Source organism: Lathyrus oleraceus, chromosome 7 (assembly GCF_024323335.1).
Source record: "Lathyrus oleraceus cultivar Zhongwan6 chromosome 7, CAAS_Psat_ZW6_1.0, whole genome shotgun sequence".
NCBI classification, from domain to species: domain Eukaryota; kingdom Viridiplantae; phylum Streptophyta; class Magnoliopsida; order Fabales; family Fabaceae; genus Lathyrus; species Lathyrus oleraceus.
This window is the reverse complement of record NC_066585.1, coordinates 521,947,108-521,962,974: the sequence shown is the minus strand read 5'-3', so window position 1 is coordinate 521,962,974 and position 15,867 is coordinate 521,947,108. Positions and strand designations below refer to the sequence as shown.

The following is a 15,867-nucleotide window of genomic DNA, read 5'->3' as shown; positions in this document are numbered from 1 at the left end:
TAACCAGGGAATTCCTATAATGCATTTTGCTCTATTGAGTGGATTAGTGGCTATAGACATGATTCTCACTATATTAAGTCTTTACTTGACCTAATGTGTTACAGAGGACTGTTGGGAAATGATGAAAACATCATTGGTTGTAAAATGACTATTTTACCCCTAGGTATTAAAATTCCATTATTAGACGCATAAATGGGTTTTCAAATTAATATTTTGGGTCGGGATATTACATTGTGTATGTAATTTGAAAAAAAATCCATCATAAAATTTACTTAATTTTATTATATTAAAATTCCCACATGTAATTTTTATGTTACATGATTTATTTTATGGTTCTTACATTAGTAATACATACTATTTAGATAATATGTATGCCTTAAATTTTGACATAAGTTTTTGGTTTTCAACTTCTCAACCTGCTAATTTTTCTGATATTCGATGTGACATTCTCAATATTAGAGGAGATAACTATAAGGTGTGGAAAGAAAGGATTCTCATCCATTTAGGGTGGATGGACATAGACTATGATATTCGGAAAGAGGAACCATTTGCAATCATTGAAGAAAGTAATATAGTTGTTGTTGCACTATATGAGCAGTGGGAGAGATCTAACCAAACTAGTATGATGTTAATTAAGATTAAGGTCATAACTAGTATACATGGTTTTGTCGATCAACATAAGAATGTGTGTTAGGATGAAAGCCATTGGCGATTAGTTCGTCATTTCTGAAAAGGTTTTGGCAAGCATTTTAATTATTAAATTTTCTTCCTAACGACTCACAAGTGTGAAAATGTGTGACATTTCAGTTCAACTTAAGAAACCAAAGTTTAATATGTCTGAGTCCTTCCTGGGACACTACATTATGAACTTTCTTTCATTTGAGTACGGGCCTTTCAAGATTTCATACAATACACAAAAGGATAAATGGTGAATCAATTAATTGATGACTAGGGTGAGAGTGGATAACTGACAACTACTTGCGGGAGGAATAAACTATCAAGACTGACAAGTCTCCAGAAAATCAGAAGGGTAAATTTAAAATACCACCTCAAAGTGATATCAAGGAGATAAAGTGGTTTTCTGTTAAAAGGGATGGCACATGAAAAAGCAATTCCCATGATTCAAAAAATGGATTAGGAATGAATGTTAATATTAACACTTAGTGGATTAATTCGTTTTTGCATTCATCATCTGTGTCATTTTTGTTTTGATGATTTATCAATTTGAGTGTATGTGAATCATTTGATTTGTCACATGTTTGTAATTTATCAATTTATAGTATGTGCATTAAAAAAAATTGACACATTAAAATAATATACACGAAATAAAATCATGTAAAACAAAAATCAGAAGAAAAACAAATAGAAGTTTGATGCATGAAAGATTAAAATATCCGAATGAAATTGAATATGACAATCAATCTAGTAAATCAAATATCAATTAATGTATTCAGGGTGGAGATATCCCTTATTGATTTTTCAGAAATCAAGAAAATTGAATTCAATTAATTACTATTTAATATGAACATATAATATTTTGAATTGAAAAATGTTATTAATTACCAAAAAAATAGTTTGTCAAATTTAATTTCCTAGGTTGAAAGGTTTAATGATAAATAAAAGTTAAAATAAAATTATATAATTTCAAATATACCATCTTTCACCCTTGCACAAGTCCATAAATTTATTTACTTATTGATTGGATTACAATTATTTAAGCTCTATAATGTGATTGGAATAATACATTAAAGTGGCATATATATTAAATTTCTATGGCAATGGATACATCAAACTTAACTTTTATTCTACCAATAGTCTACCAAAAAATTTGCTTCCTTTCTATGAAATCAAACCATACCTTCTTCCTCTTTGCTCCAATTATATGCCCTTATATCTTTTGGCACATATAATATACAATATCAAGTCAATGAAAATAAAAAGTGATGACAAGAAGAAATACATATCTAAATGACCATCATTTAGATTAGGTGAAACCCATCCATGTTGTCCTTGACCACTTGATGTAATTCTATTTACCACAGTCAAAATAATGTTACCAACATAACAACCAAGTGCAGATGAAAACATATACAACCCCATTCCCAAGCTTTCCAATCCATCAGGTGATTGTGATGTAAAGAAGTTCATTTGTGCTACATACACAAAAGCTTCTGCTACTCCTAGAAGCATATATTGTGGTATCAACCAAAAAATACTCAAAGAACTTGTCTCTTCGCCGTTTTCGCTAGCAAAATTTAGTCGTTCCTTCTCTATAAAACCAGCAACAATCAATGTTACTGTTGCTATGGCAAATCCAATACCGATATTTTGTAGCTCACTAGGTAGTTTTGGAGATTTTTTCATCAGTTTCTTGTATAACGGAATGATAAGAACGTCGAATAGTATGATAAATGTTGATGTGTTAATAATATCAAATGTTGTCATGCTTGCAGGAGGGATTTGAAACTTGAAAAAAGTTCTGTCCATTGTTGAACCTTGTTCAACAAATAGAGATCGCATTTGTATGAAGACGCTAGAGGAGAATATTGTGCAAAACCATATTGGTAACACTCTTAAAATATATTTCACCCCTTCATTTTGTGTTACACTGGAAAAGTTCCATGTGTATGATTTTTGGCCTTTACCTAGCAACATCTCAGTCGCATCATCAGAAACCATAGAAGCTCTATCAAAAAACCTGTAAATAAAAAAAAAACTTCAATCACAATGTATAGCTCATTTAATATACAATGAATCAGTTACCTCACTCTTAGAAGTAATTCTTTATTGTATTCAAACAATGGTATAACTAAGCAACTTTATACTTTTCGAACTTTCATATGCACAATGATAATAAAAAGTACTTCAAAATGTTAGAAAGTTACCTGAGGCCATTTGTGTGGTGTATTCTTCTAACACGAGTATCATCATCTCTTTGAATACCATAGAAGCCTTCTCCAATTGAGTGTATTTGAGATTTCACTTTCCTCAAAAAGGACACAATTACTCGTGTAAACTTAGAGAAAGGGTTTCCAAAACTCTTATAGTGTCTATATCTAAGAGTTCCACTCAGCAAAACAACAAAGGAAACACATGCACAACCAGTACATATCCAAAATCCCATCACCCAATGTCCTGTAATCGCTATGTAAGCCAACACAGTCTCAGCAATCAGTGATCCCAAATTCAATGCCACGTAAAAGTAGCCATAAATTAAGGTCTTTGATCTTTGTTCATCAGGTTCTTCTTCATCAAATTGATCAGCACCAAGAGTTGGTAACGCAGGGTCAGAAACTCCACTTCCTAGGGCTATTAGGTATATTGATATGTAAAATAATGGAAACTGATTTTGAATATCTGATTCACATGGCACTCCGTTTTGTTCACAACCATGAGGTTTCAGGAAAAAGAAGTGAGCTGACAGAGATAACATCACCAAGCCCTGCATAAAAGTAAAGGAAAATAGAACTTCAGGATTATTGTTTTACATCAAGCTTGCAACAACAAGAAGAAAAACAATACACCATATAAAACCGGCTTGTAGGGTGAGGATTGCCCTAATTTATAAACACATGTTGAGACTATATCCTTTTCAATGTGAGACTCTTCAACACATCCCCACATTCCCCGGACTCAACATCTGTGTGGATATAAATGGTAGGTGGATCGATAGCAAAAACTTGATAGAATGTGGCTCAACGGACCTTGGATAGGCTATGATAACATACAGAATTTCGTGGTATATATTTTTATATTAGAACTAATACAAATGTGGTATATATGGAATACAAGGAACTGTACCTATACACGAATCAAACCTAAATATCATGAAAATAATTTTCCACTAGTGCTGCTACCTAAATGACATTAATTGAGAGCAATTCTATCTACACTACTATTTCTAACTAATGCACAATTAGAATTCTGCAACAGCTGAGTCATAATCATCACATGATTCAGATACTTTCCAACAAGAGTTGTAACAAAGAATAATGCTAATTTAGAGCCTTTGAAGAGATATGACTTGAAAATGTGTTTATAAGTGGTAGACATTTTTAGAAATTTAGGCTTGAATATCTCAGTTACTCCCTCGTCTCTCTCGTTTAGAATATACTCAATTTCTTTCGCTGATAAAAAGAAAATCTTAATGTTGATTACTTACTATGATGAAAACAAGCTGGAATATGATGCAAGTGAGATATCTTCCCAAGTATGAGTCACTAAGAAAAGCTCCAATTAAAGAGAAGAAATAAGTGGTTCCCATCCATATGCTAAATGTGCTTGCTGCCTCAACATTAGTTTGTTTCAATACTAATTTTGAGAAGAGAACCAAATTTGCTTCAACTCCAGAGAAAGCCAATGCAATCAGTCCTTGATTCACTGTCACAATTTCACAAATCTATATATAATTAGTAAAGTTTTAAAAAGAATATATGAAATAGATTATACATTACTACTTATTTGATAAGTGCTTAACAATTTAAATTTACTTATAACATACGCTCTTATAATGTAAGTGCTTATGTATATAATCTATTTCTATAACAAAAGATAAAGAAACATCAATTTGTTTTCACATGATTTTTTTTCGTAAGCTGATTTATTATGCAATTAAGCCGAAAAATAATATGGCATAGGTTGCTTTCATAAGCTCACAAATTTTTTACAACACATAAATTTAAATAAGTAGATCCAAACAGAGTCACACTTCAAAATAAAAGGTGTTATACAACAATCTCTACACACCATCACCTCTGAAAAAGTGTGTCCGTGTTTCAGTGTCCGTGTTTCAGTGTCCGTGTTTCAGTGTCCGTGTTTCAGTGTCCGTGTTTCAGTGTCCGTGTTTCAGTGTCCGTGTTTCAGTGTCCGTGTTTCAGTGTCCGTGTTTCAGTGTCCGTGTTTCAGTGTCCGTGTTTCAGTGTCCGTGTTTCAGTGTCCGTGTTTCAGTGTCCGTGTTTCAGTGTCCGTGTTTCAGTGTCCGTGTTTCAGTGTCCGTGTTTCAGTGTCCGTGTTTCAGTGTCCGTGTTTCAGTGTCCGTGTTTCAGTGTCCGTGTTTCAGTGTCTGTGTTTCATACATAATGTCCTTGTTTCAGTGTCTGTGTTTCATACATAGTGTCTGTGTTTCAGTGTCTAAAAACATCTATAAAACTCTATGTAGCACCGACATCTCTAAAAAAAGCGTTTCTGTGTAGGAGGTGACCGTACTTCATAGGATACGTAAAGAATGTGTGTGAATTATCTACCTAACAACAACGATGCACTCTTCCATACAAGTGTGATTATGTTTAATTTATTCATTTTTTCAAATTATTACTTGTCTAGTTGGCATGTGTCAGTGTGTTCAAGGTATCCATACTTCATAGGATAAGGATAAGGTAAAGGATGTGTGTGGATTATCTACCTAACAACAACGATGCACTCTTCCATCCACCAGTCCTAGCTTTCAAAGCAGGTTTTCCATAAAAATCAACGGATCCATCTCCTGTGCAAGAATTGATACACTTCTCCTCATGCTCGTAAACTTCAATAACCTATTCAAATTACAAAACATGAGAAGTGATAAGATTATGGCGAATCGAATTCGAGATGCATTACAATTATCAATGAAATAATAGCAACAAAAAAAATCTTCGTTTTTAGACTCACCTGAGAGCTAGAATCTTCTTCGTTTCCGTCCATTGTTCGTCAAAGACTGCACTAGATAGGGTGAGGACCATTACAGTGTTGTTCGGCTTTCTTATAAGCGAAATGCGGAGATTTTACGTGATAATGCTATGAAATATTTAATTTATACTCAGCGATTAGACCTAAAACCTTGAAATAACTTCAATTTACGAAACTACCCTTCAATGGTTTTCAAGTTTTTGAAGTTTTAGAAGAAAAAGAGATTTTTTATTAGTAATTCTCTCCGTGCACGAATCTTATGTGACCTTTTGGAACAAAGGGACGTACTAGTACATAGATATTTTAGGGAAACAAATTATTTTACTATTAATTATCTTGAATGGAATCATATAAATATTTTTTTCATTAGTTTTGTTTTGGAGTTTATTATAAACTAAAAAATCAAACCATTTACTTTTAACTAACTTTTTTTATTCCACTTTAGTAAAAAAAATATATTTGTTTCTTATTTCTTTATATTTACTAATAGTAAATAATGATCACGTGTTTTTTATTTGTTTTTTTTTCATATTTATTATGAAAAATATTTGTTACTTGTTAGTGATCAATATTTATTTTGGGTTTTTTTATTATATTTATTAATAATAAATATTTAAATCATATTGGTGTGTTATATAATTCAGAGACAAATATTTTTATGGATAAATAAAAATATTTTAAAAAATTATTTTAATATATTTGATTTATTGTTTTATATTTATTTTATATTAGGTGTAATTCTTATAGATTTAAATTTATTTTTTATAATGCTCATAAACATAAAACAAATATTAACTTCATATCAAACTTCTTCTAAAGTCTGCCTAAGTGTGTGTTTTTTAATACAAGGATAGTTCTCAAAACAACAAACACAACAAAATATATGGGCTTTAGGCACGTTTTTTTGAATTCGGGATTATTCTCTTATGTTTTGTTCGTAAGACCCTTCGTTACTCTAACCCTAGCAAGGAAGTGTGATGTTGTGTTCTTCTCACGTCTGATGTGCTCGATTTGCATTTCTTCGAACTTAGTTTTCATCTTCCACATCTCTCTACAATGCATGCTCGTTGTGTTTTTTGGAATGTTGTCTTCACTACCCTTCATGATGTTGACAAGGTCCTTGTTGTCCATTTGGAACTCGACATTAGTCATCTTCTCTTGCACAACACGATCCATGGTGAGTTTCATAGTCATGGCCTCATCCCCAAGCGGATCATTATCACCTTGGACTCTAGTAGAGTATTTGCCTACGATTTGGTCTTTTTCGTTACGGATGATTTCACCCGCCCCAGAACCCCTCTTCAACGAGACAAGCATTTGTGTTGATTTTCATCAATCCATTCTTCGAATTCTTCCAAGTATTATGACTATCAGCTTTGCCCTTGTTCTTGTTGTCGTTATCCTTTTTCTATTTCGGATTATTAATGACATTTTGTTGGTTGTGGCTCTCTAGGTCAGTACACAGGTTATCCTTGTTATCCTCATTGTTGTTCTGATCCATCTTCCCCATATTTAGTTAATTGTTGATTTTGTGCAGTTTACTCGTCTTTTCCTTCTGTATATGATTGATGTCTTGATTTTTTCGTTTTCTGATTGTTGTTTTTGTTAATATGTCTTTGCATATTGACATCTTCCGTACCACTTTGATTGTCATTTCTTTGATTGTTGGTACTTATGGGTTCGTTCTGTTTCCTTTCTTTAGTGATTGGATTGCAAGTCATTATCTGTTTAGGGCATAACAATTTTGGCTCCTCGTGTCCTTGTTCTTGGTATTCTAGTTTATAGTGATGATGCTCCCTTTATCAACCTTGCCTCTCAGATGAGTTTCAATATCCCTTCTCTTTGTCTTCTGACTATTGTCCATGTTAATCTCCTTCTGGTTTTTAATGTTGTTGTTATTCCCAAGTTTATCTCCATGTTTTCCATCTTGAATGTTGGTGATGATATTGCCATTCAGGTTGTTGTGAGCGAATTCCTTTGATTCCTTCCTCTTATTTCCTGGGTAGTGTTGTTTCCATAAGTATTGTTAGTATTGGCATTAATCCTATCATTGTTCTGATGCTCGTATCTATTTTTCTTATGTCAGCTTTTATCTTGAGCGTAAGAGTTATCCTTAATGGGGTTAGTTATGTTATTGTGATACTTTGTCTGGCTTCTCCTGGGGCTTATAATTGCTTCAATGGCATGTACGTCTTTGCTTTCGTATATAGCTTTGTTTCTAGCAAAGCATATATTATATATTATGTGTATAAACATTGCTAGTTGCACTTGTGTCATCTTGCCAATATTATTTTGCACCAATCCACAAATTATGTCTGGATGATGTTGTTAAAGTTTATGTTTAGGGGGGAACCAAACCACACATACTTCACCCATCAGTCGTTCATAAAAAAATGATTCAATGTTTCAATCCTCTCATAGCACCTAGGGCATAGATAATCATTAGGGATGTTCCTTTAACTGAGATTATCCTTAGTCGGTAACATGTTTGATAATAGTCTCCATAGAAGATATTATTTCATAGGTGGGACTTTATTGTCCCAAACCTTCTTTCATAACTCCTTCTCAATATCTCTATTAGAACATCCCTCCTCAAGAGTGTTATGTCACTCCATAATATTGCAGTATCCTAATTTGATAGTGTAGTGCCCATCTTTTATGGCCTTCTAACTAAGACAAGCATCCCCATCTAGGTTATTTAAGGGTATCTTATTTATGCTTATTTTGTCAATGTTTATGAAGGTATTGTTTATCACATTTTTGGTTCCAACATTTATTTTCCCAATCAATGAGATCCATAACTCCAAGGGTCCTTGTTTTTAAGGGCTTTTGTGTTAGGATTTTAAACCTACATTTGGTGGGAATCCATTTCTCCTCCCAAATGCTCACCTTGTTGTCATTACCAATATTCCAACAACCACCCTTCCTAATAATCCATATGTTGTGGGCCAGACTTCTCCAAAGATAGCTTGGATTTTTGCCCATCGAAGCGTTAATAATATTCTTTTAGGGTGGTATTTTGCTTTGATCACCTTAGCCACCAGAGATTGAGGTTCAGAATGGAGCCTCCATATTTGTTTTGGTAGCATTGCTTCATTAAAACCTCTCAAGTTTCTAAACCATGGGTCTCCTTCAGCTTTGTTTTTGCAAAGACGGGTCAATTTTTTTTCTAATGAATTATATTCTCCCCATCAGAACCTAGTAGTCAAGTTTTCCATCTTTTTGTAAAGACTTTTAGGAAGGAGGAAATAACTTATCACATAATATGGGATAACATGAGCCACAACCTTGATCATAGTCGCTCTGCCCGCATAAGATAGAGTATTTTCCTTCCAAGTGTTCAGCTTATACCTAAGCCTATCCAAAAGAAAACTGAAGCACCTGAATTTTGATTTCCCCACAGCTGTGGGAAGACCCAAATAGGTGTTGATTATGTCGATGGTAGGAATGTTAAAAGCTATAGTGAAGGCTTCTATTTTCTCATTAGGAGTGTTACTACTAAACATCATATGGGACTTTGGAAGATTAATTTTTTGTCCTGAGCTATTTTGGTACATTCTGATAAGTTCCTTCAATTTATTTGCTTCCTACTCTTCTGCCTGACAGAAAATCAAACTGTTGTCTGTAAAAAAGAGATGAGTAATGTTAAGAGCCCTTCTGGCTATGGATATCCCTCTATAATAGGGTCATACATAGTACCCATAAGCGCATAAGTTTAAAGTGCCTACAATATTAACTATGGGTTTCGTCCTATGGTAAGAGGGGAAGAAATCCTTGATGTTGGTAAGATCTACAACAGGGTCATACATAGGACCCATAAGCTCATAATTTTTCTCAAAAATAGAGTATGGAATTATTACCTGAGATTTATAGATGCACAAATTTTCCTCAAAGTTGGGAGGTTCATGAATGTACTTTTGGTTCCTGTTCTGGACTGGGCCATGACACTAGGCACGGCACGGCCCAATGCTCGCCAAGCCCACGTCCAAACGACCGTGTCCAAACGACCACGAGGACACGTCAGGTGAACGACCGTCCGCCCGAAGAACGTCTCCCCGGCCCCTTAAATACGTGTCGGACAACGAGCGGGTCCTCCTCATATGATCTCCATCCACTCATCGTCAACCCACGTTGCGGACACCTAAGTTGTGTCGGGCAGAGCCATAACGGCATCTCACTCACCACGTCACCCAACTCCCCTATATTGTCTCCTTAGGGATAGGGGCAGTTGGACCAGGGGGCAGACCTTGGTCTAGGTCTTAACGCTTCTTACGCGTCCCCTGGCAGCTCCTCCTTGGGCCTAGCTAATCCAGCCCATTAGGAGCCTTGGCCCAGCGCTGGGGGCTCAATATAAATACCCCTTTCATGGCAAAGGGGCAGGTATTCTAACTCACACTCTGATAACCTCATTCTGTACCTTTTCTGACTTAAGCATTGGAGCACCTTGCAGGTACACCCCCTCTCATTTCATTCTCCGGCCCATTCACCAAGACCTTGGAAGGCCCTCCTGATCGGGCAGATCAGTGGCGCCGTCTGTGGGAAGTAGCTATCCCCATCTTCATCAAACGAGGATCAAAAGCTCATTTATTTCTGTCCTTCCAACATGGCCGGAGAACAACATAGCGATCACAGCCGTCCCCTCGTCAACTACAATATGGACGACGGCCCGCCGTCCCATGAAACGGACGCTCGGGACGGTCATCCATCCACCCCGTCTCCAGAGCCCCAAAACAACGGGGATGCCTCTCACGCCCACAATTTAGGGGCAGAGACATTTCATCCCATTCCCGTTCCCGTTGAAGGAGACGCCGTAATGATTGCCATGGTGAATGCCCTCAATCAGGCCGGTTCTATGCTCCACCAGCAGCACGAACGAATCATGGCCCTCGAAGCCGAACGACAAGAGGCCCGGCCCCAGCCGGTGAGTAGGATACAACAACGTTCGGAGCCAACGAAGAAGCGAGGACGTCGCTCTCCAGAACCCCACGTCAGCAGGGCACGCGCCCGTCGTGACGGTGGTCGAGCGGGAACATCACCAAGGCGCGGACACAGCCCCGACAACAACGAACTGTCTCCCTTAAGGAGCGACGAGGAAGATTTGCATTGCCCCCTATCTCGGGCAATAATGGAAGCCCCGCTCCCCAAAGGCATGGAGAAACCACCAAATCTAGCTGTGTACGACGGGACTACAGATCCCGACGATCACGTCGACAACGTCAACGCGATGCTCGACTACCGCAATGATATAACCGGGCACCTCAAATGCCGACTGTTCTCAACGACCCTCAGGAAAGGGGCCATGGCTTGGTACAAAAGCTTGGCCCCTGAGTCCATTACGTCATGGAGAGTCATGAGGTCCATGTTCACCAGGCACTTTACAGCTTCCCGTCGTCACCCCAAGACTGAGGCGACCCTTGAAGCCATAGTGCAGAAGAAGAATGAAACACTGCGCTCATACATCGAGCGATTCAACCAGGAGGCTGTCGAGGTAGATACCACCGAGCACATGAAGAAGTATCTCCTCGAGAGAGGTCTCTTGCCCGGCAGTGAACTTAGCAGAGCCGTAGGGATCGAGCCTCCCCGCACCTTAAACGAGCTCCTGCATAAAGCCCAGGCCTACATCAGATACGAGGAAAAGCAGGTGGCACACAATGCCCGCAGCGGACGTAACGCTGGGGAGACCGAGCACTCAAAACGCGAGGACACGAGCATTTCCCGTCGCAACGGAGACAAACGAAGAGAAGAAAGACCTCGCGAGCTCCGAGAAGGAAGAGGCCCCGCGGGCAGATATAGCGAGTACACCTTACTGACAGCTCCTCGAGAGCGCATCCTCGCAGAATGTATCAACTCTGAATTTAAGCAGGGCAGGGTCAGGTTCCCGAAACCGTCTGCACCAAAGCCCCACACCGACAAATCAAAGTACTGCCGGTTCCACAGAAGTCACGGGCACGTGACCGAAGACTGCGTCCACCTGAAGGATGCGATAGAAATTTTAATCCAAGAGGGGCACCTGAAGCAGTATACGAGGAAGAACGAAGCTCCCAGACACGACGAGCCAGAGAAGAAGAGACCCCGGGAAGACACACCCCCTGACAACTCTCCCTATCAAGTGGCCCTCTGCGTGTCACGACCGGAAGATTTCTTCCTCCCCGAACCATTGCCCGAGGGCAAGATCACTGCACTCAGCCCCTGGGAAAACTTCCCTACCACACTGGTGATATCAGGAGGAGGAACTAACGGGGAATCCGCGGCCATCTCCGTCAAACGTAAGTTCGACGAACTCCTACTGACTGCCCCCGAGCAGAAAGCGACATTGACAAAATACCGGGGAAAATCCAACCCAATATCCTTCTTCCTGGAGGAACTCCCGGGCGGATCCCCGAACTCGGGCATCCCACTATTGGTAAGGGCAAAGATGGCCCAATTCGACGTACGACGCATCCTGGTCGACCAAGGCAGCTCAGTGGATATCATGTACGTCCACCTCTTCAAGACTCTGAAGCTAGACAAGACCAACTTAGCCCCCTACGTCGGATCAGATCTCCAAGGATTCAACGGAGCAACAACCAGACCGTGGGGATATGTTGAGCTCCTCGTCACCTTCGGCGAACAAGAAACGGCCAGGGAAGTCAAAATCCAATTCCTGGTCGTAGACTGTCCGTCTCTCTACAATTGCATCTTTGGACGCCCGACACTGGCCGAACTCACCGCGGTCCCATCCACCGTCCACCTGAAGATGAAATACTACACCAAATTGGGACGTGTGGTCACCATCCATGGTGACATCGAAGCAGCCCGGCGATGCTACGACGCCGCAGTAAAAGGACAGGCCGTAATCAGCACGAAGAGCAACTGCAACAACAAAAAACTCAAGACCGAGGATCCTGCCCGAGGAGTCAACGCCATCGACCTCGACTGTCGCATCGGGCTGGACGAGACCGAAGAGGGGAGGTTCCCCAAGGAACGCTCTCTCGAACACCCGGTCCGACCAATCCCCGACGGGGAGTTCGAACTCATTCCTCTTGGGGACGATCCGGAAAGGACGGTGAAGATAGGTAAGGGACTACCCGAGGAAACAAGAGAAGAGCTAGTAGCATGCCTCAAAGAGAACTCCGACCTCTTCGCGTGGAATGCCACAGAAATGCCCGGGCTGGACCCCGAGATCGCGTGTCATAAGCTAGCTTTAGACCGGGCAGCCAAGCCCATAGCACAGCGTAGACGCAAGCAATCGCCCGAAAAGGCAGAGGCTGCCGAGCGAGCTGTAAAAGACCTCTTAGAGGCAAATTTTATTTCTGAAGCCCAGTACACAACCTGGCTCTCTAATGTAGTCCTCGTTAAGAAAAATAATGGAAAATGGCGTATGTGTGTTGATTATACTGATCTTAATAGGGCTTGCCCGAAAGATGCTTTCCCCCTCCCTAATATAGACTTGCTCGTTGACAACTCTGCAGGTTTTAAACTCTTGTCCTTCATGGACGCATATAGTGGATACAACCAGATCCCTATGTCGCCCGCAGACAAGAAACACACAGCGTTCATGACCCCAACGGGCAATTACTATTACAACGTGATGCCGTTCGGGCTCAAGAACGCTGGCGCTACATACCAACGCATGATGAACAAAGTCTTCAAGGACGAAATAGGGGACATGCTCGAAGTGTACATGGACGACATGATCGTCAAATCACACGAGGAGATAACCCATGCTCGACACCTTGCGAAGGTATTCGAGCAGGCGAGACAGTGTAAAATGAGGTTCAACCCCGAAAAATGCACGTTCGGAGTCCGGGCAGGCAAGTTCCTCGGTTTCTATCTCACCGAAAGAGGGATCGAGGCCAACCCCGACAAATGCCGGGCATTCTCGGAGTTTCCGACCCCGAAAAACCAAAAATCGATCCAGTCACTCAATGGAGTGCTCGCCTCACTCTCCCGTTTCATCGCCAAGTCCGCCCAGCACGCATTGCCATTCTTCAGACTCCTTCGCAAAGAGGCTACCTTCGACTGGACCGATGAATGCGAGCAAGCGCTACTCCATCTAAAGAAGGTTCTGTCCCAACCCCCGGTCTTATCACGGCCATCAGAAAAGGAAACCCTATACTTATACCTATCCGTGGCAACCGAGGCCGTCAGCGCCGTTCTAATAAGAGAAACCGACGAAGGACAAAAGCCCATCTATTTTACGAGTAAAGCACTCCAAGGTCCCGAGCTCCGATATCAGCAAATCGAAAAGGTCGCCCTGGCCCTCATCAACACAGCGAGGAGACTACGATATTACTTCCTCGCACACACGATAAAGGTGAGGACCGACCAGCCAATCAAACAGCTGCTCGGGCGCCCGGATATGGCCGGGAGGATGCTCAAGTGGTCACTAGAACTCTCCGAATTCGACATACAATACGAAAGTAGGAAAGCCTTGAAAGCTCAGGCACTGGCCGACTTCGTCGCGGAGATGACCCACTGCCCGACTCCAGCAGAAAGCGCCCACAAATGGACGATCTTCGTCGATGGCGCCTCTAGCACATCAGGCAGCGGGGCCGGGATCATCCTCGAAAATGAAGAAGGGATCCTGATAGAGGTATCATTAGCGCTAGCGTTCCCAACATCAAACAACCAAGCCGAATACGAAGCCTTCCTCGCAGGCCTGAGGTTAGCCGAGGACCTGGGAGCAAAAGAGGTAAAAATATCCACCGACTCCCAGCTCGTGGCCTCACAAGTGCGAGGAGAATACCAAACCAAGAACGACAACCTCCTCGAGTACTTGTCCCTCGTCAAAGAAAAACTTGATAGATTTGAAAAATGGGAAGTTCAACACATACCCCGCGAGCACAACACACGGGCAGACGTTCTCTCGAAACTAGCCAGCACGAGGAAAAAGGGTGGGAATAAATCAGTAATCCAAGAAATTCTCCCTCGGCCCAGCATCGACAAACTACCGCCTCCACTCGAGGTCAACGCTATTGGAGATGCCCACTGTTGGATGACACCCATCTACAATTACCTCACACGAGACGAACTCCCGGCTGACCCGAAAGAGGCGACCACTGTCAAACGACGCGCATGCTCGTACGTACTCCTCGAAGGCAAACTCTACCGGAGAGGATTCTCCATCCCACTACTCAAATGCGTCGAGGAAGAGAAAGTCCCCGACATACTTGGAGAGATACACGGGGAATTAACGCTCAACACCTCGGCGGACGATCGCTCGCACGAAAAGCCCTTCGAGCAGGCTACTACTGGCCGACCATGCAAAACGATTCGAAAGAGCACGTCAAAAGATGTGACAAATGCCAACGACATGCCGACATGCACCTCGCACCCCCGAACGACCTCAAATCACTGTCTTCCCCATGGCCCTTCGCGTGGTGGGGCATGGACATCCTCGGACCCTTCGTCACCGGATCATATCAGAATAAATACCTCATCGTCGGGGTGGATTACTTCACCAAATGGATCGAGGCGGAGGCACTGGCTAAAATAACCGCGCAGAACATTCTCCGGTTCTTCAAACGCAATATCCTCGCTCGGTTCGGTATACCCCAGGCACTTGTCACAGACAACGGGACACAATTCACGGACGGAGGATTCCAGGACTTCGTCGCCAGCCTGGGCACCACACAGCATTTCACGTCTGTCGAGCATCCGCAGACGAACGGGCAAGCAGAGGCGGCCAACAGGGTAATCTTACGTGGCCTCAAACGCAGACTCGGTGAGGCAAAGAGGGCATGGGTCGAGGAGCTACATAGCGTCCTATGGGCCTACCGCACGACACCACATTCTACCACCGGGGAAACCCCGTTCCGACTAACTTACGGCACCGAGGCAGTCATCCCGGTGGAGATACGGACGCCAACGAGGAGGACAGAGGAGCCCCTAGACGAGGAAATGAACGATGAAACCCTTAGAGCCGAGCTCGACCTAGTCGAGGAGATACGTTCCGAAGCAGCTCTCAGGGAAACAACCCTCAAACAAAAAATAGCACTACGCCATGACGCGAAAGTCATAAAAAGAGAGTTCCGGGTCGGCACCCTGGTCCTCAGAAGAAACCAGAAAAACCCGAGAGAGGGCAAACTGGCGGCCAACTGGGAAGGCCCTTACCGCGTCCGCGACAAAACGAGCAACGGGGCCTATTACCTAGAAAACCTACAAGGAGAACAACTCGCTCGACCATGGAACGCAGAAAAACTTAGACAATATTACAGCTAA

General features: G+C 41.6%; 2 protein-coding genes across 2 annotated transcripts; one reads left to right on the top strand and one right to left on the bottom strand.

The window, feature by feature from the left end:
- Positions 1–1,666: 1,666 nt before the first annotated feature.
- On the bottom strand, positions 1,667–5,800 carry LOC127107556 (protein NRT1/ PTR FAMILY 7.3). Its single transcript, XM_051044847.1, has 5 exons — positions 5,647–5,800; positions 5,402–5,531; positions 4,163–4,380; positions 2,886–3,442; positions 1,667–2,698 (listed from the first exon to the last, which is right to left on the bottom strand). Exons 1-5 carry the CDS (start codon positions 5,677–5,679, stop codon positions 1,879–1,881), a joined length of 1,758 nt encoding a protein of 585 aa, XP_050900804.1. The 5' UTR covers positions 5,680–5,800; the 3' UTR covers positions 1,667–1,878.
- A 4,467-nt stretch (positions 5,801–10,267) lies between these two features.
- LOC127104724 (uncharacterized) lies at positions 10,268–15,867 on the top strand. Its single transcript, XM_051041889.1, has 2 exons — positions 10,268–14,239; positions 15,205–15,867. Exons 1-2 carry the CDS (start codon positions 10,268–10,270, stop codon positions 15,865–15,867), a joined length of 4,635 nt encoding a protein of 1,544 aa, XP_050897846.1.

Excerpts from the sequence above, each read along its gene's own strand:
- LOC127107556 (XM_051044847.1), bottom strand. The coding sequence starts at position 5,679 with ATGGACGGAAACGAAGAAGATTCTAGCTCTCAG. Across the intron at positions 3,443-4,162 it reads TCCAGCTTGTTTTCATCATA|GGCTTGGTGATGTTATCTCT; the intron begins GTAAGTAATCAA and ends ACTTTTATGCAG. Across the intron at positions 2,699-2,885 it reads CACCACACAAATGGCCTCAG|GTTTTTTGATAGAGCTTCTA; the intron begins GTAACTTTCTAA and ends TTTTATTTACAG.
- LOC127104724 (XM_051041889.1), top strand. The coding sequence starts at position 10,268 with ATGGCCGGAGAACAACATAGCGATCACAGCCGTCCCCTCGTCAACTAC. Across the intron at positions 14,240-15,204 it reads AAGAAGGGATCCTGATAGAG|GCACTTGTCACAGACAACGG; the intron begins GTATCATTAGCG and ends GGTATACCCCAG.